The sequence below is a fragment of the Dendrobates tinctorius genome, unplaced genomic scaffold (genome assembly GCF_039654945.1).
Source record: "Dendrobates tinctorius isolate UK_male_01 unplaced genomic scaffold, ASM3965494v1 ptg000162l, whole genome shotgun sequence".
NCBI lineage: Eukaryota > Metazoa > Chordata > Amphibia > Anura > Dendrobatidae > Dendrobates > Dendrobates tinctorius.
Genome location: NW_027361829.1, coordinates 71,055,012 through 71,080,401, shown reverse-complemented (window position 1 = coordinate 71,080,401; position 25,390 = coordinate 71,055,012). Strand labels below are relative to the sequence as shown.

Here is a 25,390-nt window from a genome sequence, read left to right as displayed (position 1 = left end):
AAACGCACATGTTGTGCCAATGGTGCGTTTTTAACTGCTGCGGAAACGCTTAGCGATTAAAAACGCAGCATGTTCATTAATTTAGCGGAATCGCACGCAATTCCGCATACCATCAATTATATGGGCTAAAACGCTTGACAAACGCTTACAAAAGCGCGTCAAAAAACGCATGTGTTTTCCCGGGAACAAGGTGTGCGAATCTGCTCAGGAATATTCTGCTTCAGAATTGCTACGTGGGTACATAGCCTAAGGCCATGTGCACACGGTGCGGATTCTGCTTCGTGTCCGCAGCAGATTTAGGTGCGTTGTACAGTACCATTGTTTTCATTGGTAAACTGAAAAACGCTGTGCACATGCTGCGGACTTTTCCGCACAGATTTGATTCGGGTTCAATCCGCAGCATATCAATTCTTTGTGCGGATTCCGCTGCGGTTTTACACTTTCTCCATTGTAGAGGTGTGAAACCACTGGGCTAATCCGCAGGTAAACCGCAGGTCTTTTGACCTGTGAATTTACCTGCAGATTTTTCCAAATCTGCGCGGAAACATCCGCAGGACCAAAATCTACGTGTGGACATAGCCTTTACTTTGTTGCAAAAATTTTACTTTAGACCACACATTTTTTATTTTTGCAAGGGTAACAGGAGAAAATGGACCCCAAAATTTGTTGCGCAACTTCTCCTGAGTACGCCAATGCCCCGAAAACTACTTTTGAGGCACAGTGCAAAGCTCAGAAGGTAAGAAGAAGCCCTATTGGCGTTCACATTTTGCTGGAATGGTTTGAGGGTACTAGGTCACATTGGCTGAGCCCCTGAAGTGCCAGAACAGCAAACCTCCCCCCCCCTTCCCATAAGAGAGCCCATTTTACAAACTACACCTCAATTAATTAATCTAGGGTGCAGTGATCATATTGACATCACAGCTCTGTCACAAACTTTTGTTCCATTGGACAATGAAGAAAAAAATAATCACATTTTTACCACCAAAATTTTTTTTAAGCCCCAGATTTTACATTTTCACACGGGGAAATGGGTAAAAATGGCACCAAAATGTGTCCCACTATTTCTGATGAATGTGGAAATACCCCATGTGTGGCTGTACAGTACTGCTCAGCCATACGGCGAGACTCGGAGCGATATTGGATAATAGCACTCAGAGTCTCACCATATGGCTAAGGCCTGTTTCACACTTCAGTTGTTTGACGTCAGTCAAAATCCGCCATTTTGCAAAAAAAACGGAACCGCCATTTTTTGGGGCGGATCCTTTTTTTTTCCCTTTGACTTGCATTAGCGGCGGATTTTGATGGATGGTCATCCGTTGGATCCGGTTTTTGACGGATCCGCCAAAATTTTGGCATCCGCTGACGCTGACTTCAGTGGACGGACAACGAAACGTTTTTTGTCTGCGTCAAAATGGCGGATAGTAACGGATCCGCCGCTATCCGCCATTCGTTATAATGGTGGCCTATGGGCGGCGGATCCGTTGTCAACCGTTTTTTGACGGAATCCGGCAACGGATCCGTTTTTTGACACTGAGCATGCCCGGAAGAATTTCCTTGCCAGAAATTTAACCCCAGATTCCGTTCTGGCGGCAGAAAAAGTCAGTCTGTCTCTCTTTCTCTCTCCTTTATTTCCCAGACTCCTTTTCCTTTACATTTCAGTCACTCACTACTAAAGCGGATCCGTCAAAAAACGGATCTGGTGGCATCCGTTTGTGCCACAACAGAAACGGATCCGTTTTTTCACAACCTGGCGGATTTTGACTGACGTCAAATAACTGAAATGTGAAACAGGCCTTAGCAGTACTGTTATACAGGAGGCATCCTGGATCACAGTATTTTCTATAATAGTTTGCAGACTCCATATACTGAGCTCCTAAGTGCTAGAAGAGGAGAATCCTTTGACTCCGTGGGAGTTTTCCAGGAACAAGCAGCAGTGGATGTTGCTTAGTAAAAATTGCAAGCTGCCGTTTTAGTGACCAGTGTGTTGGGCCCATATCATGGACCTGTAAGTAAGGTGGCCTCTCATCGCTACAGGAATGCTAACATGTGGGCAAACATTTATCCTGCGCTGAGCTCTTACACTGGGGTTTCCGTGTAAATCTCTGAAATATGTGATTCAGACAGAACCCCCCGGCAGAAGATTCCTTACAATGAGACAGACAGAGGCACCGTGAATGCCATAGGACCTGTAATCCCGTGGTCTCTGCCTTTTTAAGCACGCATAAAAGTGCTGGTGACCATAGTTATCTGCCCCTCTGAAAAAAAAAAGGACACTGCTGAGCAGAGGCCAGACAGAGTCCAGAGTAACTCTGCTGCCTCATTATGGTGAGTGCCTACCTTGAGGAAGGATGTCATCTGAATTACGTCACTTGAAAATTTAAAGGGAAACCCCGATATAAGTGCTCAGCATAGAGCTTAGGATAAATACCTAGCATTCGGTGTGTGCTCTGGTTTTCCCATCATCTTCGCCATGTCTTTCAAATAAAAGAACGTGAATAGACTCGAAGATTCTTCTGACTTTTATTATCTAACCTCAATGAACAATGAAGAAACCAATGGCATATTTGCTCCAAAGCTGATGTCAAAGTGGTAATTACGGCACTGTCAAATTAGTACTATAGGTTCTATGGAACTCAGTGGCATGGGTCAGAGAAGACAAACACAGTATATGTTCAAAGGTTCAGTATTGTATTGTAGCAACAGGTCTCAGTACTATGCAGTTGTAGTTCAGGGTATTATAGTAAACAAGCTTCAGTATTGCACGGTACGTAGATATAAGTTCTGGCAACAGGTAAAGTCTGTACGAACCAACTGGCGAGAGTCTGAGGTCCAGGCGCACACTGTCCTAAGGTCCTGAGACTGGACCGGGCTCCAAGCGGAGAGCAGGCCGCAGAGATGACAGAAGCAGAGCAGATCCGGACAGGAGAGGCGGTCAGGCAGGACGGCAGGTAAGTAACAAACGGGGAATCCCGAGGTTTAGAAGAAGCAGGCACAATGTAAGTTCTCCAAGCTTGGCAGCAGATGAAGATTCAGATACACAAGCACAGGTATAATGTGCAGGGTCCCTTAAGTACACAGCAGGCAGGGAACAGGAAAAGTCAAACAGGAACAAGATGGCCCCTTGTGAAGCTACTCACTCCATCTTTGATAAGGGCAAAATTAAGGGCAAAGTCAGGCAGAACAGAAATATGGCTCAGAACCTCACAGGCACTCCTGTGAAAAGTGCCCAAGTAGGATCCTATTCCATGTAAATCTTGTAGAAAACTTGGCACTCAGGTAAATGTTGTAAGAAGATTATTTTTGGATTGCCTGCACACAATAAAATTAAGATATTTCGGTCATAATATGACCTTCATTATTCAGACTTCATATAAAAAGCAAAAAACAGATACACACATGGTCAAAATTGTTGGTACCCCTCGTTTAATGACAGAAAAACCCACAATGGTCACAGAAATAACTTGAATCTGACAAAAGTAATAATATATCAACAATCTATGAAAATGAACAAATGAAAGTCAGACATTGCTTTTAAACCATGTGTCCACAGATTTAAAAAAATATATAAAACTCATGAAATAGGCCTGGACAGAAATTATGGTACCCCTGAACATAATGTGACAAAAGGGACATGTTAAATCAAGGTGTGTCCACTAATTACCATCACAGGTGTCTACAGTCTTGGAATCAGTGAGTGGGCCTGTATAGAGGGCTGCAGATACTCACTGTGCTGTTTGGTGACATGGTGTGTATCACAGTCAACATGGACCACAGGAAGCGAAGGAAAGAGTTGTCTCAGGAGAGTAGGCAGAAAATTATAGACAAACATGTTAAAGGTTATAAGACCATCTCCAAGCAGCTTGATGTTCCTGTGACTACAGTTGCACATATTAAGATCCATGGGACTGTAGCCAACCTCCCTGGACATTGCCGCAGGAGGAAAATTGATGACAAATGATAATCAAAGAGACGGATAATACGATTGATAGCAAAATAGCCCAGAAAAACTTCTAAACAGATTGAGGTGAACTTCAAGCTGAAGGAGCATCAGTGTCAGATCGCACCATCCGTCGTTGTATGAGCCAAACTGGACTTCATGGGAGACGACCAAGGAGGACACCATTGTTGAAAAAAAATCGTAAAAAGCAAAACTGGAATTTGCCAAACTACACGTTGACAAGCCACAAAGCTTCTGGGAGAAAGTCCTATGGACAGATGAGACAAAAAAGGAACTTTTTGGCAAGGCACATCAGCTCTATGTTCACAGATTGGAAAATGAAGAATATCAAGAAAAGAACACTAGCCCTACTGTGAAACATGGAGGAGGCTCTGTTATCTTCTGGGGCTGCTTTGCTGCATCTGGCACAGGGTGTCTAGAATCTGTACAGAGTGCAATGAAATCTCAAGACTATCAAGAAGATCTAGAGAGGAGTGTGCTGCCCAATGTCAGAAAGCTTGGTCTCAGTTGCAGGTCATGGGTCTTGCAACAGGATAATGACCCAAAACACACAGCTAAAACACCCAAGAATGGCTAAGAGGAAACATTGGACTATTCCGAAGTGGCCTTCTATGAGCCCTGACCTAAATCCTATTGAGCATCTTTGGAAAGAGCTGAAGCATGCCGTCTGGAAATGGCAACCTTCAAACACGAGACAACTGGAGCAGTTTTCTCTTGAGGAGTGGGCCAAAAAACCTGTCGAAAGGTGCAGAAGTCTCATTGACACTTACAGGAATCGTTTGATTGCAGTGATTGCCTCAAAAGGTTGAGCAACAAAATATTAAGTTAAGGGTACCATCATTTCTGTCCAGGCCTATTTCATGAGTTTTCTTTTTTTCTTTTTAAATTCTGTGGAAGCATGGTTGAAAAAAGCAATGTCTGACTTTAATTTGTTCATTTTCATAGATTTTTATTTATTATTACTTTTGTCAGATTCAAATTATTTCTGTTACCATTGTGGGTTTTTCTGTCATTTAAATGAGGAGTACCAGCAATTTTGACCACGTGTGTATATATGTATATACATTTATGTACATAGAGTAAAAAAAACAAAGTGCAAATCAAAAGTCAGGATGAGGTAATGTAACAAAGCAAAAATTCACCAAGGAAAAAGAGTAATAATAAGTAAAAAAAAAAAAAAAGCGGGAGGGAGAATGATATTTATAAGCGAGTCCTAAATAAAGGCAAAGAAAAAGGGAGAAAAAAGAGACAAAATTATAAGGAATAGAGGGGGAAAAAGCCATGCTGACTAACTGCAGCCAAAGACATACAGATTCACAAATATAGACAGAGCTCAATAAACATGTCACTGAAGGATAAACGTTAGGGTGAAAGGCATGTGAATGAATGCTTTCAGCATTTACCTGAGTGTCACGTTTTCTACAAGAAAAAAATGCTCAAAAAGTCACTTTTGAGTCTTCCCTATTATAAAGAGTGGGAAATGCCTGAAGATCTGCTTACTAACTTCTTTTAACCACTTGGCTTGTGTTCGGAAACTTGAAGCTGCTAAACACTGAACATATGAACAGTTGTTTTTACCTAGAAATCTTTCTGTGCATTTGTTTGAGCTTTTGTTTAGTACTTTTTCAGGAGTTTTTGGAGCTGAATCCACCTGAGAATGACTATGCACATACCCTAAGTGAGGAGTCTGGAAATCTCCTTACACACTAGATGCCTTCCCGATGCTGCCAAACTCTGCTCGTTCTGACAATATTGACTGTTTGCATTAGAATTTTTAGGTTGCATTAGCGCTTCTGCATGAAGTCTGTCAGGGTCCTGACAGCGCCTGCGTGCAGCCTCCGCTGAGCAGGGACTCGCCCACACCATAGGGACCCCTGGGGACAAGAACAGCCGGAAAATAAAGATGCACAGGACCTGAATGTAGAAGTTTAGCAAGCCAGCACAGGACCTACGGTCATGTGAACGGTCATGTGACTGCAAGGGGAGGGGCTTAGAATCCTGCTTTCAAAGAAGGTAGAAAACTCAAAGTCGGGCAAAGCGGGGGTCATGCACAGTACAGGCAAGCGAGGTACAGGAGGGATAAACAGATGGGAGGTCAGACAAAGCCAAAGGTCATACACAAGATATCAGTAAAGTACCAGGGATGAGACAGAACGGATAGTCAGGGCCAAGCAGAGATCAAAACCAAACAGACGTAGAAGGTACCAAGCAGAATCGAAAGCAATATCCAGAGAACAGACCGAGTCATACACAGAGAATCATGCAACCAGAACACAGCACAAACACACTCAGGGGTCACCACACAAATGCCAAGGGCGAAAGTATAACTGACGGGGGATGGGAGCTTCCTGAGGCTATAAGAAGCCTCCCCAGAACCAATGAGAGGCCACCATAATAGGTCCCAGGTGTGCAGGTGAGAGTCTGCACTGAGGTCAGAACATTAACCCCAGCAGTACCAGTCACCCAGCACTGGTATCATGACAATGTCCTTGTTAAAGAAGGTTAGAGACAAGGTGGATTTGATTTTGTAAGTAGGGAAGCTGTCTTTAATTCTTAGTCCAATCTGATTAAATGACTGTTATCATGCTCATTCATCTCTCCAATCTCCGTCATACAAATTAACTGTAGGGCTAAGCCTTTGTGTTTTCTATGGGGACAGTGGAGTAAGCCACCGCCACAAGACATCTGACATTGGTTTATCTGCCAGGAGACGACCCTTTGAATTAACCTGTTATACTACATACATTAGTTGGTTGGCCAATTCTTGGCCATTTATAATCTGATGTGTGCGTGTGCTCCTTTTGTTTTTTATTTGTACATACGGTAATTCTTAGCTTTCTAGTGTTAGAATCGGACTAATATGAAATCTCTCATCACTTTCTCTGCTCTCGTATTGAAGAAGGATCTGATATATTAGCACTTGATGTCATTGCACATGTCCTTTCTTTGTGAAAAGTCATTTAGTCTTCTCTACCAGAACACATAGCTACTGCTGGTAAATCTCTAAGATCTATACAAGAAAATGAAATCTCCGTATCTCCAGCATTTTAGGACTCCTGCACTTGTCCAGACCCTGTACAGTGGTATACAATGCTCATATGGTTTGATTTCACTGCAGTTTATTAGAGCACAGCTTTCCCACTACACTCAAAGTGCAGAATACTTTATTGCACTCAATCACCATCCAAAAGTTAAAGTATGCCTACAAACAGATGCTTTCAGACTCCAGTCTAAAATTAAAGTCGTGTTTTGTTATATTATAAACCCAATCTATGGGCACTCTCTAAGGCCCTTTTCACATGTCAGTGTCTCCAGTACATGACAGTTTTCACACGCACTGGAGATTCTTAAGCACATAGACCCATTCAAATCTATGGGTCTCCACACGTGTTAGTGTTTTCACATGGATCGTGTGTCTGTGTGCAAAACATGTAGACATGTCCGTTCTTGTGTGTTGTTTTTTTTTTTTTTTTTTTTGTTTTTTTTTGCCGGCAACACAGTCCACAATACTTCCCACACACTGACACACTCATGGCACACGGATGACATCCATGTGTCATCAGCATGACACGTACCAGCATCTGGGTAAAGCAGTACAGATATCGCTGTTCCCAGGCACCGGGTGCTCAATCCAACTCTCATCATCACCTGGTCTCCCTGCTATCAACGTGACCAGGCAACCCTGATGAGAGTTGGAATCTGGTGCTTAGCCTTGGCTCTTCCCACTTTCCCTGGTGCGTTGAAAAGTAGGGTAATAGTTTTGTGGTTGACATCAGCTGTTTTATGTCCGCTGAGAATTTCTCACGCTGTGAGCGGTGACGTCGGTAAGGTTATCGCAGTTCATAGGCCGCCTCACACAGAGCTTACCATGGGAACCGCTGCCTGTGACCTGCGGTAACCTTTAATTACGTCACTGTAGCATGAAATTTCTCATGTTACTCTCACTGTGTTCCGGCTGGCATGATGAGGGGTCACGTTACTGTTGTCACCTCTCACCTCACCATCATGTAGGAGAGTTGGGTACCGTCGTGGGACCTCTTTAATATGGAATTACGGTGGACAGGTGAGTATTTTGATTTTTTTTTTTTTATGGGGAAATGAGGGGAATTGTCGGGAGTTATTTATTTCAGTTAAAGAACTCGTCTCGGCATGTGTTTTTATTACTTTTGACTACTGGGTTAGTGATATGGGGGTCTGATAGACACCTCTCCATTACTAACCCATAGGATTGATATAAAACCGCTCACATCAATCCCAAAACTATTATCCCACTTGCTAATGCATCAGGGCAAGTGAGAAGAGCTGAAGCTAAGTGCCAGAATTGGCACATCTAATGGATGCGCCAATTTCTGGGGCGGCTGGGAGCTGGTGTTATTAGTCTAGGAGGGGACCAATATCTATGGCCACTTCCCACCCTATTAATATCAGACCGCAGCTGTCTGTTTAACCTTTGCTGGTTATTAAAAATACGGTGGCCCCCCGTTATTTTTAGGGAGCCCCTTCTTATTTAATATCCATTAAAGGCTAAACAAACAGCTGTGGACTGTAATTAATAGGCTTGGAACCTTTTATAGCTATTGGCCCTTTCCCAGAATATTAATTATTATCAATTATTTATCACTATTGATCGTTCTCTTTCTATTGTTTATTTTTTTTTCTTAATTTTAGGTCCGCCTAACACACCACATAAAGCACAAGAACGTGGTCACATTTTATGAATGGTATGAGACTAGTAACCATCTGTGGCTCATTGTGGAGCTTTGCACAGGTAAGGTTTCGTCCTCTGATCCTACAACCATGAACACAACCATTACAATGTAATTCCGTCACGCTTGATTTCTAGCAAAGTTACTCTCTGGAGTATTGATATTGTATTTGTGATATTTCTATTGTCTCATTTGGTGCCGTTCCCAGAATCCACTCGTGTGAACTCAGAGGGAAGTAATGAAATTAGGTATAAAGTGCTCGGAGAGGGGCAGAACGGCTGGTAGAGCCTGATCTCTTCATCAATTTCAGTTTAAGTATTTACTGTAAATTAAAAGTAGAGTAATCTTTATTTTTAATCAGTCAAAGTAGTGCCGGGATGTTGCATGCAAATGGGAAAGATGCCTGAGCCTCCTGCTATATTGCAGATAATGGAGTGCAGCTGGCTCTATATCAAAACGTTGGGTGTCTGAAATGATATTCTGGCTCTAATGAGATGTCTGATTCAGACAAGCATGTAATTGGTCCGTGTGCTGACTTTGAGAGTCACAACATAGCCATTGTGCCAGTACACATGGCCGATTCACCACGTGAACCAATGGTCCTCGAGGAATTAAATCTTTGTTATATATGGAGGCGGCTACTTTTAGCATGCACCTGTTCACACCTGTTCTCTGTTTGTCACTGACAGTCAGTCATTGATATTTATACATCGGCTTTCTGACTGCGCACTCCGCCCATCAGCTTATGGCCATTTTAATTACAGCAGGATCCTATCTACCCATATATATGTAGGCTATCAGCCCAGGAGCGGTATCCTATTAGGTTAGGTTCCCAGCAAAGAAGATAGACTTGTCGTGGCCGCTGGGCACACATAAAATGGCCAATTTATGCGCTAAATATTCTCATTTTTACCTATTTTCTAGAGCAGTAATGCAATTTCGGTTTTGTATATTTCACGTTTGCATACTATAGCGTTACAGATGCAGCTTTATTTGTTTGTTAAAGATGGAGACGGCTACTCTTGGCTTGCACCTGTTCACATCTGTACTCTGGAAGTGACGGTCAGTCTCTGATATTTGCTGTCTTTGAGCGTCACAACATATTTCACTAATACCAAACCAGTTAGGTCCACAATTTGCATATGTGATATGGGCGTATAGGAAATTGGGCCACTGATACCGGCCATATTGTCATCTTTTTCTAATGATTGTTTCAGTTACTTGTATATGAAAGTGGCAATGGCTCTTGTAAGGCACCTTATGGGTTTAAACTGTGTTTTAGCTGCGCTTTTTTTTTTTATTTCTAGCACAGTTCTTTAGTAGTTCTGAGGTTGAGATAAAACACAGGTCCAAAGAATTCAACCTATAGTTTACCTGACATGAGTTGTAAGGCTTGCTATATCCTCTTGAAAACGTCATCCTCTTAAAGTGGATGTCCAAGGTATAAAACCTTTTCTGAAAAACAAAGAAAATATATTTTTTAAAAACTCACCAGATTATTCCCACACCTGTGACTTATTTCCAGTGCTTTTTAGTGATCTCTGTTTACTTCCCTACAAATGTTCACCCACACGACCACTGCAGCCAATCGCTGACCTCAGCCCTGATGTCTTTGTGCTACACAAGGCTCTATGGCCAGTGATTGCCTATAAAAGTCATGTGTGCAGATGGCACATAAAGAGCTGCAGGAAAGTAAAAGGAGACATTTAGTGGTGGTAGAGAGTTGCATTTAATTTGATTTATTATAGATGTCTTTTTGATTATTTTAACTGTTCCATGCTTTTACAAAAAACATTAAGTCCTTCAAACTAACATTTACATAGGAGATCATGATGGTTTCAGTGGTCTTGGAAAGGTGTGCGTTCACGTGAAGCATAGCTCAGATTACCTGCTTCCTCTGCCCTGTTGCCAGTGTCAACCATACATGCCCCCATAACTAGGGCTGAGGAGTCGGTAAGCCAAAACTCCAACTCCTCAATTTCCATGACTCCAACTCCACGACTCCCTCATACCAGGGCTGTGAAGTTGGTAAGCCAAACCTCCAACTCCGACGCCTCAATTTCCATGACACCGACTCTGACTCCACGAAAATGGGCTCCGACTCCACGACTCCGACTCCACAGTCCTGCCCATAACGTTACCTATGGTTAATCCACCCTGTCATCCTAAGAGGTGAGAAATAAGGAGGCACAGAAATGCTGTTTCTTAATGCAGCCATGTGGCGGTATCCATATACACTGGGGCTGGGGATCATTTCTTATCTTAGTGATATACAAACGTCTGATTCGATTGCTCTGCCGTATGAAAGCCTGCCTCTCTGTGCCGTCTGTATAATTCCTAATACAATCCATTACAGGAGGTTCCTTGGAAACGGTCATTAGTCAGGATGAGCACTTGCCTGAAGATACTATTAGAGAATTTGCAGCGGATATAATTTCTGGACTCCATTATATTCATGAAGTTGGAATACTTTTCTGCGATCTGACACCTCGAAAGGTAAAACCTCTATTTGGATATTGTTATATTGTTATCTTATTGTGAAACAGATATGTCTGGGATCCTGTCACTTGGTTATGGACAATGCACCATCCAAGGTGACTTCAGTGGACAGGACCAAGCTGCCTTAATACTAAGCTTTTTTAGTCGCAAGCATCTCCGTATTAATGTGACACCCCCAACGATCAGCCGTTTTGTATTCTGGCCGCTGCTGGATGTAAACACTCAGGCCCTGATTTCATCGAATACTTGGTAAATTACTGTTAAAAGCTGCAAAATTGTTGTGACTTTAGCGTTTTTATGAATGTTACCACCAGCTCCACCAATTTTGGAGCGGCACATGACATCAAGGCTCATCTAATTCATAACAAGCTGTGGCGTTACCAGTAAAGGCTAGTGTAAGGTTTCTGATGTGGTGCACAGAGCATGCACCTTTTAAGGAATCAGGAGCGTTTGACTTCACCATACCACCCATCAAGACTGGCAAGAAAACCACTGGTCTTGATGAATCAGTCTTCGAACGCAGCTGCACTGCCCAAAGTGTAGTGGCCTCTGTCAGATGCAACAGAACAGATCCTATTCTTTAGGTGCCAGGTGTTCAACCAATGTGACAGTGATATCCTATCCGGCAGATTGGTAATCAACATGTTGTGATCGGTCAATGCAGCCTATTTGTCCTTTTGGATGCAGCAAAATTGTATAAATGTTTTTGCTATTTTCATACCTTACTTCCAAGATCCATAACTTCTTAAAGAAGTATGCCTCCTCCCATCAAAGTCTTTATACTCTTAATGTATTGCAGTCATCATATTATATAGCAAAAGTCTCTTGTCCCTGCATTTATCATTCCCCTTTTCTTCTCCTGACCCAGCTGCTTCTCCAGGACAAAAATTTTGATGGGAGGAGACTTCTTCAATTTTTCTGGTTGCTGCATAACAATTTGCTGTTTGTGTGACGGATTTTGTTTGAATGGTATAGTTTGGGCATTTTTTCATCTTTATTTTTTTTTTCTCCTCACCCTCCCATGACCAACAAATTTTTTTTTTTCTCGTGGCACAGCCTTATGAGGGCTGTATTTTTGTGAGACTAATTGTACTTTTGAGCGACACCCTTTCATTTAGCTATAATGAGTTATTGGACCTGCAAAGGATCCAGATACTATTATTCTGTCTGTGCCTGCACATGCGTTGGGCCTAGATACAATGTGTGTGTGTGTGTGTGTATATGTATATATATATATATATATATATATATATATATATACACTCACTGGCCACTTTATTAGGTACACCTGTCCAACTGTGTGTTAAGACTTAATTTCTAATCAGCCAATCACATGGCGGCAACTCAGTGCATTTAGGCATGTAGACATGGTCAAGACAATCTCCTGCAGTTCAAACCGAGCATCAGTATGGGGAAGAAAGGTGATTTGAGTGCCTTTGAACGTGGCATGATTGTTGGTGCCAGAAGGGCTGGTCTGAGTATTTCAGAAACTGCTGATCTACTGGGATTTTCACGCACAACCATCTCTAGGGTTTACAGAGAATGGTCCGAAAAAGAAAAAAAATCCAGTGAGCGGCAGTTCTGTGGCCGGAAATGCCTTGTTGATGCCAGAGGTCAGAGGAGAATGGGCAGACTGGTTCGAGCTGATAGAAAGGCAACAGTGACTCAAATTGCCACCCGTTACAACCAAGGTAGGCAGAAGAGCATCTCTGAACGCACAGTGCGTCGAACTTTGAGGCAGATGGGCTACAGCAGCAGAAGACCACACCGGGTACCACTCCTCTCAGCTAAGAACAGGAAACTGAGGCTACAATTTGCACAAGCTCATCGAAATTGGACAGTAGAAGATTGGAAAAACGTTGCCTGGTCTGATGAGTCTCGATTTCTGCTGCGACATTCGGATGGTAGGGTCAGAATTTGGCATAAACAACATGAAAGCATGGATCCATCCTGCCTTGTATCAACGGTTCAGGCTGGTGGTGGTGGTCTCATGGTGTGGGGAATTTTTTCTGGGCACTCTTTGGGCCCCTTGGTACCAATTGAGCATCGTTGCAACGCCACAGCCTACCTGAGTATTGTTGCTGACCATGTCCATCCCTTTATGACCACAATGTACCCAACATCTGATGGCTACTTTCAGCAGGATAATGCGCCATGTCATAAAGCTCGAATCATCTCAGATTGGTTTCTTGAACATGACAATGAGTTCACTGTACTCAAATGGCCTCCTCAGTCACCAGATCTCAATCCAATAGAGCATCTTTGGGATGTGGTGGAACGGGAGATTCGCATCAGGGATGTGCAGCCGACAAATCTGCGCCAACTGTGTGATGCCATCATGTCAATATGGTCCAAAATCTCTGAGGAATGCTTCCAGCACCTTGTTGAATCTCTGCCACGAAGAATTGAGGCAGTTCTGAAGGCAAAAGGGGGTCCAACCCCTTACTAGCATGGTGTACCTAATAAAGTGGCCAGTGAGTGTATATTATATAATTTCTCATGTATTACATTGTATTATGCATCTCAACAAAACACTAACAGGACTTGTGTTAGATGTGTAGTAGCACACCTGCGGCCATTTTTAGGAGCTGGGCTGCTGTTGCGGCCCATTGGCAACCGGTTCTATGTTGCGTGCAAGTGAGGTGAGTACTGATGGGGTTAGTGTTGGCGGAAAGTAATCCAGCTCACCCTCATCAGATGTTCTTGTTGTTCGGAGCACAGGCGACGTCTTTGCCTGGACTCAGTAACATCAATGCAGAAATTGGATACCCCGGATTCATGAACAAACAAAGCTTCTTTATTTATGGGTAAATACAAAGTCCAAGCTAGTGGTTAAAAGGCCAGATAAATTGACTACAACATCATGCAGAGCAGGGTTAGGACATGTACATTACACCCTTATTCATGACCTTTTAACCACTACCTTGGACTTTGTACTCACAAATAAAGAAGCTGTGTTCATAAAGCCGGAGTCTCCATTTTCTGCATGAGAAATAAACTTTATTCCTTCCAGGAGCTGCCTGCTTTCAGTCATAAAAGTGTGTTGGTGCGATACATTCTTCAATCACAGCGTCACGGCGCTTTGACTGACAGCCAGCCCTGCATTGCATCAGTGCTTTGAGGTGTGGCTACAGCCCCTGCATGCACGCCTGTATGACCGAAAGCTGGCGGCTACCAGGAGGAATAAATTTTCTTCCTGGAACCACGCTTTCAGTATGGCAGCCGGGCAGCTTTCTAACACCATTTACCTGCACGTTAATAGCATTATTAGACGTAACGCGTTCTCTTTTAAAGAGAACCTGTCACCAGAATAAAGGTATTAACCTGCACATATGGGGTTATTCTGCAGGTTAACACCTTACCGACATCTGATGTATTATTACGCGGATGTCGGTATCCCTCCCTTTGATGTGGGCTCAGGCGGTGAGCCCACATTTTTCCCGGGACATGTCAGCTGTTTTGAACAGCTGACATGTGCCCGCAATAGCCGCGGGTGGAATTGCAATCCACCCGCGGCTATTAACTAGTTAAATGCCACTGTCAAACTCTGACAGCAGCATTTAAATGGCGTTTCCGACCATCGGGCTGGAAATACACCGGTGACCCACGTCACGTGATCGTGGGTCACCGGTGTGTCAGCATGACAACCCAAGGTCTCCTGGAGACCTCTATGGTTGTCAGTGTCGGATTGCTGTGAGCGCCACCCAGTGGTTGGTGCTCATAGCAAGGCAGTAATTCAGCTACATAGAGGAGATCTGCTCATCGCCTCTATGTAGCTGAGCCAATCACGTTGTGCCAGCTTCTAGCCTCCTATGGAGACTATTGAAGCATGCCAAAAGTAAAAAAAAATGTTTAAATATATAAAAGAAAATATAAAAGTTCAAATCACCTCCCTTTCGCCCCATTCAAAATTAAACAGTAAAAATAAAATCAAACATACACATATTTGGCATCGCTGCATTCAGAATTTTTTCAATTAAAAGAAAAAAAAAAGGATTAACCCGATCTCTAAATTGCGTAGCGAGAAAAAAATTCAAAACTCCAGAATTAGTTTTTGGTTTTTTTTTTTTGGTCGCCATGACATTGCATTAAAATGCAATAATGGGTGATCAAAAGATCTATCTGCACCAAAATGCTATCAATAAAAACGTCAGCTCGGCACGCAAAAATTAAGCCCTCACCCGACCCGAGATCACGCAGTTACAGCCGCTGCACTGTGTACTCTGTGCCGTGACTGAACCAGCATTGGCGCCCCCCCTGTGACTGAAACCGAATGCTGCCAGAGGGGAATAAAGTTCATTATCTCCCCGCAGCATTCAGCTAATTGCAAACTCCAGGCAAGTTAGTAAAACAGTAGCATAGTTAGCAAGGCCGAAAAAAGACATTACTCCATCCAGTTCAGCCTATATTCCATCAGAATAAATCCCCAGATCTGCGCTTTTAACTGTGGGTTAACCCCATATCTTCAGGTTAAGAGTTTTTTTCTGGTGACCGGTTACCTTTAAAGGCTAATTAACTATAGTTTATGGTAACTTTTTATGCATGATAAGCTGTCCTTTGTGTTTACTTGCGGATTAAGGGTGAGTGCACACAGTGCAGATTCAGCTGCAGATTTTTCCGCGCGGATTTGCAGGTAAATCTGCAGGTAAAATGACCTGCGGTTCACCTGCGGATTTGCCTGCGGATTCCCCCTGCGTTTTGACACCTGGACAATGGAACAGGTGTCAAACCGCAGCGGAATCCGCAGAAATAATTGACATGCTGCGGATTTAAATCCACAGCATGTGCACTGCGGTTTTTAAAAGCCATTGGATAACATTGTACTGTACTCTTCTTGGGGATCCGCAGCAAAATCCGCATCGTGTGCACATACCCCAACACTTTTTCTGGCCTTTATATGACCTGTATCCTGTTTTTTTTCTCTAGTTTTCCCCTCAGCATGTATGATCTATAGTTTGCCATTGTCTCTGAGCTGGTGGGAGGAGACAAGCTACTATAATGTTTTCCATATCTGCTGCACACAGAAGCTGCAGAGGCATAGAGAATGTTATGTAATAATTCTGAGCAGTGTATCTGTGCATTCAACTCTGTCATAAGTTAATATTCTTGCAAGAAGTCTGCATCACCATGTGTTTCTGTATTTGTGTATGCTCCCGTCTTCTCCTCCACTTTTACAAAGGTTTGAATAGGCTGTGTAACACTTCACGGTGAGGGCTGTCTGTCATGCTTTGACCAAGACGAATTTGAGCTGTTTCAGAGTGAATGACAAGTTAAGGAGACAAGGGTTATTGAATGATGTGTCTTATAAGAGGAGAAATAAGCTGATTTCTCAATTTGTTACTTTGCTGGAATGATTTAATTCCCATGATATGACAGCATGGAGCGTAAAGCATTAAATTGATAATATAATGAAACTTCTTAAAGGGAATCTGTCAGCAGGTGTTTGCTATGTAATCAGAGAGCAGCATGATGATGGGACAGACAGCCTGATTCCAGTGATGTCATTTAGTGTCCTGGGTGCAGCAGCTGTAATAAAACTTCAGTAGAGAAAACTGATTCTATCAGAGCTTGGAATGCTGAGCTGTGTGTAACCCTGCACCCACACCACTGATTGGCAGATTTCAGCATACTTTGTATAGTGACAGAGCTACTAATCACTGCTGGGGATGTGGTTGTACTAGGAGGCACCAGGCCAGTTGTCCTGTAGTGATAATCTTCTGTTCATAAAACACTGATTGTATTTAAACAACAAAACACATCTCAGTAAGTGACACATTGCTGAAATATGAGTCTCTGCTCTTATATCACTGTGCTCTCAGATTACTTAGCAAAACTCTGGTGACAGATTCCTTTTTAGAAGACCACCCCCAAATTTTCAATTCTACCATATAGTATAGATGTTGGCTGTTGTCATTGAGAAGACCAGTTCCTGCCTCCCCTCCCAGACAACCACTTTTTAAAAGCAAGTTTAGGTTGTTGTCTCAAAGGGTTTTCACTGTAGTCAGCTTCAGTTTCTTCTCAGTACTGGCACTGTGCATGGGAACGGACGTGCAGCTTATCCCAGAGGTCTGCTCTAACAAGACCTTTATGTACTGCACAGCAGGCCTCCTGGGAAGGTCATGCACAAAATCGGTTTTAGTTTCTCTTAATGAGGAATGATTTTAGGGAATATTGCACTGATTTAATTAGCTGTTTTCTATCACGCGCATTGAACTAATGATGAGTTAAGAAATTTGCAGGCCATTTATTTGTGTAGTTGGCATGGGGCATTCTAGCACCAGTAGTCAGTCATTCTGCTCAGACTTAGGCCGGGGTCACACTAACCGACGCAAAATATGGTCCGTATTTTACATGCGTAATACGGATGAATGACCCCTAAATAGTGCTCCGTATGGCATCCGTAAGCAAGGTGTGGTCGCGTATTTTGCGCATGTCAGCATCCGTATGTAATCCGTATGGCATCCATATGGCGAGATTTTCTTGCAGGCTTGCAAAATGGACATTTAACGGTTTTGAGGCCTGCAAACTATTTAAATCATTAGCCTGCACCCTATTTATTGCCTCAGGAACAGGTGGCTGCCTCCATTCTGTCCATTTGTGACCTTGCCTTCACTAGGTGTGTTGGTGTTGTATGTGCAACATGGCAAAGGGTCTGACTTTCAACACAACTGAGCAGGTTCTCTTCAACTGGCTTTTGTCAGGCCGCTTTGGTCAACCATACCCAGTGATAGTGGATCCGCGGAGGAGGAGACGCATGTTGGTCCATCTTCTACTCACATTACGGTATGTACTGCACAACCACATTCTTTATGTTCATGATGTGTTGCCCAAAGTATGTATTTTTTTTATTTTTGGACTAAGTTTAATGCCCTCATCTTATTCCAGATATATATAAACTGATAGACCAGAATGTTATGTGTAATATGTCCTGAATATCACGTAGTCATTGTGCGACCAAATATATGTGTGTTAGTAGATATGAATCAATAAAAAGTTTTGTATGTATGTACCTGGTGTTTTGTTAATTTGTGCATTCTAAAATGTTCCATTTCTGTTGTTCTTCAGCTCCCTGTCCACTGGCCTGTCTTATGCCGCCCTCCACCATGAGTTTCTCATTGGAAGATCTACCATTTCTGGCATAGTCAGGTTGACATGTAGTGAAATATGGTCAAGACTACATCAACTCATCATGCCCGAGCCCAGGATGGAAGACTGGTTGAGGATATCAAGGGACTTTGAGGAGGAATGCCAGTTTCCTAATTGTATTGGGGCCCTTGATGGCAAACATATCCGGGTGCGTAAGCCGCCGAACTCTGGCTCCCAATTCTTCAATTATAAACAATACTTTTCTGTTGTATTGTTGGCTCTGGCCAACCCTCAATACAAGTTTATAATTGTTGACATTGGGGCCTATGGAAGGACGGGAGATTCTAGAGTCTTCAATACTTCCATAATGGCTCGGCGGCTACGCACCAACCAGTTGGATCTACCACCACCATGCCAGCTACCAGGCTCCACTCAAGAATCAGTCCTTTATGTCCTTGTGGCAGATGAGGCGTTTCAGTTAACGCACACTGTCATGAGGCCATATCCCCGGCGCAACCTGGACCATCGGCGCAGAATTTTTAACTTGCGCCTATCACGTGCTCGGCGGCTGGTGGAGTGTTCCTTTGTGCCAAATGGCGGGTACTCCAGTCTGCCATTCAGCTGAGTGAACAAAATATAAATGAAATAATTTAAAGCCTGTGTCGTTCTTCATAACTTCACCAGGATACATGATTGTTCCTCCTCTGTTGGTGTTGTGCGTAGGGCGAGACCACCTATCAACCCTCAACGTAGACCGCTTTCTGGGCTCAAAGTACTGGTTATATTTTCAAAAATTATTTTGTCACCTGAGGGTGAAACTTCTTGGCAAGAGCATGCTGTGTCTATGTTATAATTTTTTGGTTTATGTGTGTCTAAATATATATATTTAAACCCCTTATGATTCTATGACTCTCTAATTGCATTGGTAAGCGTATGTTAGTATGCTGACACCTTTTTTTTTAGAATTGAGACAGAGACGTAAAATATAGTAGACAAATGTTTACTTTTGCCTTATTTGTTTTTTTTAGAAAAACATATTATTGTCGTATGATCAATGTGGCAATGAGCCAAATTGGCCTTTGTGCAGATGTGAAAATTGGGAACAAATAACATTTTCTGACAAATAAAACAACCACAAAGCCATTAGCCAATACCAAAATGGCAACATAAATTTTGGTAGGTCGGGGGAGAAGGCGGAAGACCAGAATGTGTTTGCTGCTGGCTACTTTGCCCAACTTGGCCATCGCCCTGTGTGGGGGCATACTGTTGCCCATGATGTGGGTAGTGTACTGACTCCTGGGATTGTGGTTGGTACTGGCCAGAGTAATACTGGAGAGGGACCTCTTGTTGGGGCTGGTAGGCCCGTGTCTCATACCCACCAAAATAGCCATGTCGTCCCCAACCAGGTTGGGACCAGCCTTCAACACTGGGTGGCAACAAGTGGCCATATTGGTGAGGTTGGCTAGAGCCAGACATATGTGGCTGCTGTAGGAAAGGTTGGGTAGGGGGAGGAAGGGGGTGAGGTGTAGGCCCACGTATTTGAGGATCCTCAGAGCCTGCTTGAGCAAGCATGTGTGTGGGGAGTCTAAGGCGTATCAGATTCCTGGGGGAAAGCTGCCACCTCTCCAGATATTCAAATAACTCCTATGGGGTATTGGGGTGTGTGCTTGCATCAAGCAGGATTTGAAAACATCCTCGAATACGTAGCCTCACCTCACGGGAAAGGGCACGAAGATAAAGGGCCAGGCTGCGTGAGTATGCCTCCTCGCCATCATCATTATATACTCTAGCCAGATAGTTCAGTACCCCTCTGTCAACATTGGTATGAGTATCTTGGGCAGGGATCTGGCGCCTTCTTCTTCCTCGCCGGGATGGTCCAGCAGGCTGTGGGGAGCCCCGGATCTGGGCAGTTGGGCTGCTGCTGATGTTGCCCTGCTCCTCCTGTATGGCTGATGGTGCAGCAGCAGACGGTCCTGCTTGTGGATGTGGTCCTGGTGGTGGGGTATGTGGTGCAGGCACTGGGTTTTTCTGAGAGGAATCTTCACCCATGCTTCTTGGAGGGGGAGATGATGGGCCAGCAACCTCTTCCCCTACAGACCCAGGATCTATGATGGGCTCGGTATCTGAGCCAGTTTCTCTCTCTGTAAGGTCAGACTGAGTTCTGTTATGAAATAGAACAGAGCCAAAAATAAATCCATTTTTTTGACCCTGTAAAGTATCTGTGTAATGTGGTGTGAGGTATTTACTTACGGTCTCAGATCGAGAATTGGAGCGAGGAAGGAGAGGCGGTCATAATAGATATATTTCCTCTTTATGTGGCCCGCATCACCACTCCTGGACCGCTGCTGACGTTCCCACCTGTATTGGTCGCGGATGCTGCACCAGCGTCTCATCACATCTTCTACTGCATTGTGACAGGAAATATTGTCATTTTCACATATTTGCTAGGTCAAATTTGCTACCAGTAGCCTAGGCATGTGGCCTTCTAGGGTGGTGTGCTTTCTACCCAGGGTGGCATATATAATTGGGGCATCCAGGCCAGATACACAGGGTCACAATAGTTCAGGTATCAAGTAACTACACTTAATAACTTGGTTGGCTAGGAGGATGAGGAGCTTGTGGCCTGGGCCAAATTATGGCAGTGTAAAACCATGGGTCACATAAAAATCTACCCGCCTCATGAGGCAAAAAGTCCAAGCACAGGAAGGGGGGGGGGGTGGCTGATTCTAAATGCCTTTTTTGATGTGAGGTAATTTTAAACGGTTTTTGGGTTGTACTTACTCAGTTGCTGCTGCTCCTCACGTGGCCGATCAGCAAAATCGTGGAACATCTGGCGACATATGCGCCTCCATGACGCCTCCTTTCTTGCTCGATTGGCATAATGGGCATCACGTTGGTCCCAGATTTCCGGGCGCTCCTGCACTAGTACAATAAGCATCTCCACATTGAGGAAATATGGCGCCATGACGCTGATGTACTCCAATGAGGCGTACTTCCTGGATGTCTGGAGCGCTTTTTGAGCTAATTAGCATGTCTAAGCTTCCTGATGATGGATTGGCCCGTTTCCTGTCACCTACCAAAAGGCCTGCGTATTTCTTGCAAGTCACACGTGTGGTCCGTGTGTAATCCGTATTTTTTGCGCACCCATAGACTTGCATAGGCGTACTACAGGCGCAGTACGCTGACAATCGCAGCATGCTGCGATTGGCATGGACCATAGAATACGGACGAGAATTACACTATTGGGAGCTGCCCCATAGAGAATCATTTTTCCGTGTGTAATGCGTGCTTTTAACGCCTCTCACTCGTCCGTATTCCTCTCTAGTGTGACCCCGGCCTTATCCTTGGGCTTCATCTACTCAGAGCCCAGATGTGAGTATGACCATTTGGGAACCCATAGTGCTCTCTGTATGGCTCAGTGAGGTGCCCTCAATACAGCATGCATGTACATATGCCACAATTGTATTTTCCTTGCAGGGGCCCATAGAGCCCTATAGGCAGTATATTCAGGATGCATACAACACCCTTATTGGACTTTGGTTTGTGACATTTCTAGGATGCCGCACTGAAATTTCCATCACATATAAATCTGACTTTCTCTTTAATGTTACTGTGCTGCTTATAAATCCACAGTACAGGGGTGTAATATTTGGTAGTCAGTTCCTCTGAAGTGTATGAGCAATCCCAGTGCAAACACTGTTCTGGCAGGGTTAGTATGTTGGCCTGATGTGACATGACTGTAATACTGTATAATACTGTGCTGAAAGCTTGCGTGATGATTTTATGTGATAAGCCAATCAGACTTTCTAAAAGCCTCATAGGGAGAGTTCATTATTTGTAATACACCCACAGTTCTTCCCAGGCCTGCAGGTCACTTTTTGCTTTCATTGTCTATTATATATTATAATATATAATGAATGATATTATTTTTTATATTCGACAATAAAAGCTAAAAGAAGAAAATATATATATATATATATATATATATATATGTATATGTATATTATTATCTTAATATATACTTACCGTATATACTCGTGTATAAGCCGACCCCCCCAATTTTGCCACAAAAAACTGGGAAAACTTATTGACTCGAGTATAAGCCAAGGGTGGGAAATATATAATTAATTAATATATGCCCCGTATAATGCTGCACAAAGGTTAATGGTGGCCCATAACATGCTCCATATTAATATATATGCCCCATATAATGCTGCACAAAGGTTATTGGTGGCCCATAACATGCTCCATATTAATATATATGCCCCATATAGTGCTGCACAAAGGTTATTGGTGGCCCATAACATGCTCCATATATGCCCCATATAATAGTGCTACTGCTGCGATTTAAAAAAAAATGACATACTCACCTCTCCTTATGGCATGGCTGGCCCACCCTCCCCCAGTACTACTCACCCTCCTGGCGTCTGTATATCAGGCTCTGCTACATCTCAGTCCTGACGTCTGTATCTCCCTTCCTGTCTTCTTCCTTTGTGGTCACATGGTACCGCTCATTAAAGTCATTAATATGCGACTCTACCCCTATGAGAGTGGAGACACGTCCATATTCATGAATTTAATGAGCGGTACCATGTGACTGCACAGGAAGAAGACAGGAAGTGAGATACAGACACCGGGACTGAGATGTAGCAGAGCCGGAAATGCAGACGCCAGGAGAGTGAGTATCATGTCTCCTGCTCCCCCTCCCTTGCTGGCTTTCAGGTGTATGGCTCGTGTATAAGCCGAGAGGGTCTTTTTCAGCCCAAAAAAGGGGCTGAAAAACTCTGCTTATACACGAGTATATGCAGTACCTTGCAAAGTCTTCACATCCTGTTCTGTCCAGATGTCTCCGGATCCCAGAATTCCAAGCGGTGGAAGTTCACCGACTGCCATATTGGGACACCCAAGTGATGGGTGCCTCATTGTGGAAACTGCTGGTGGTACCAGCCTCTTCCGCGGTACCACCAGCGGAACACCATCGCAACACACACACACACACACTATATGCCGTACGCAACACACAGTACACGCCGTACGCACCACACTCACACACACACTGTATATGCCGTACGCAACACACACACTTAGTATACGCCGTACAAAGACTCTTGTGCGGAACACCGTCGCGAACACGCCGCTGCCGGGATCAGCCGAATGATTCACTGACCACCTCCAACTTTGTACAGGAGGAGCACATGCGCAGTTTTAATGTGACCGGCGGTCTTATTTACTGCGCCTGCGCGAATTCCGCGCAGGCACAGTGAATCATTCGGCTGATCCCGGCGGCAGATGCGCGACGTGTCTGCAGGCAGAGGAAGCCGGTCACAGTAAAGGGGTTTTCCCAGGAACGAAAGTTGATATTAAAAATTGTCTGTGTCTGACTGTGTACAGAGCATACCACATCTCCTGGGCAGGGGAGAAAGCAAAAGACAATACTGACATTACAGCAGGGGATCAAAGAGGATTCATTTTGTGAGGAAAAATATTTGACTAACTGTTTTTAAACAATATTTTACCTCACAAAATGTATCCTCTGCGATCCCCTGCTGTAATGTCAGTATTGTCTTTTGCTTCCTCCCCTGCCCAGGAGCTGTGGTAAGTTATGGACGCGGTCAGACAATTTTTAAAATGAACTTTCGTTCGTGGGAAAACCCCTTTAAAAATCAAATATCAACACCAACATGGCTCTTCCTAAAAAGTACGCCAATGACAATGAAAGGAAGGCAGCAAAGGCCATGGGGAAAGAGAGTGGATAGGCGGGTGAGCACATGGGGGGCAGATTCTCAATGCTGCAAAGCCTGCCCCCATCGTGACATTACCTCCCTCCCGATGCGATAGCATCAGGCCTCCATCTAGTAATATATATGTATATTATTATATGGTAATATGTATATTATTATAATATATGTATATTATAATTATTTGTGGGATTTTTTTTTTCTCTTTTAAGATTTTGCTGGATGGACCTGGCACTTTAAAGCTAACCAACTTTAGCTTCTCAAAGGCAGATGGTGAAAACCTCGAAGAATTTTTTGCGCTGGTTGGATCAGAAGAAAATTCAGGTGATAGTGGGGAATCTACACCGCGGCGAAACCTAAGGAACCGCATTAAAGGTAAATAAATGGCCTAGGTTTTACAAGCCCCTTAAATTCCATCAATCTAAGGCTAGGAATTTGTACAATATATTGAATGAATCTAAGGCTGGAGTCACACACAACGATTAAAAAATCGGTCCCATTTTTACGGTACGAAATCGCACAAAGATTTCTTGTCCAGATATCCGTCTGTCATCCCATTTTCCGGCGATGAACCGATTTTATTCGCATCTAAGCATCAAATTGACATCCAATGCCAATGCCTGATGCCCTATCCTGTAGACCTGGAGAAGTTGTGCGATTTAATCGCAAGTCACGTGTGGTGCGTTTTCAATGCGTTTTTTAATCGCATCCATAGACTTGCATTGGCGAATCCGATACGAAAATCGGTGACAATCGTAGCATGCTGCGATTGTCTCGGTCTGAGGAACAGATCCGATAAAAAAACGCATGATGGGAGCAGCACCATAGAATAACATTGGGACGAATGCAATGTGATTTTTTTTTTTTTTTTTTATCGCATTGCATTCGTCCGATTCATTCGCTAGCGTGACTCTGGCCTAAGTGTTCTATACCCCACTATTGTGGTGGTCTCCATTACTGATGACTTCACGCCTGTCAGTCATCTGACTGCTGCAGCTAGTCATTGGAGTCAGCGGTCACACTGGCTAATATGCCACATGACCGCTGAGGTCCGTGATTGGCTGTATAGATATCATGAATGATAAAAGCAATGTCATTGCTGAGGTATGACGTGGCAATGTATAGGTAAGTAATGCTTATTTTATTATTTTGTGCCACTTTTCTGCTAGTTTTTCAATAATGCCAGATAAACCTTTTAACATATTAAATAAATGTTTAAGAAGGTCACACTGTGCTCCATGTGCGAATTTATTACACCAAAAAAGAAACAATAATAATTCAACTAGGCTAAATGCTCAAATGTGTCTTTGTCCATAGAAGAACATGTAAACCAAAGAAAAGCTCTCATATCATAAAATATTTTTTTATTATATCATATAGTGAATATCATTATTGCATATAAA

The 25,390-nt window shown here is 43.4% G+C and overlaps 1 protein-coding gene across 3 annotated transcripts in view; it reads left to right on the top strand.

The window, feature by feature from the left end:
* ULK4 (unc-51 like kinase 4) overlaps nt 1–25,390 on the top strand; it is a 1,062,038-nt gene that overhangs the window by 7,971 nt on the left and 1,028,677 nt on the right. For all 3 annotated transcript variants that reach the window (XM_073550092.1, XM_073550091.1, XM_073550093.1), the window contains exons 3-5: nt 8,627–8,726; nt 11,021–11,160; nt 24,200–24,362. In XM_073550092.1, the coding sequence (XP_073406193.1) occupies nt 8,627–8,726; nt 11,021–11,160; nt 24,200–24,362 (403 nt within the window). The remainder of the gene's footprint in view (nt 1–8,626; nt 8,727–11,020; nt 11,161–24,199; nt 24,363–25,390) is intronic.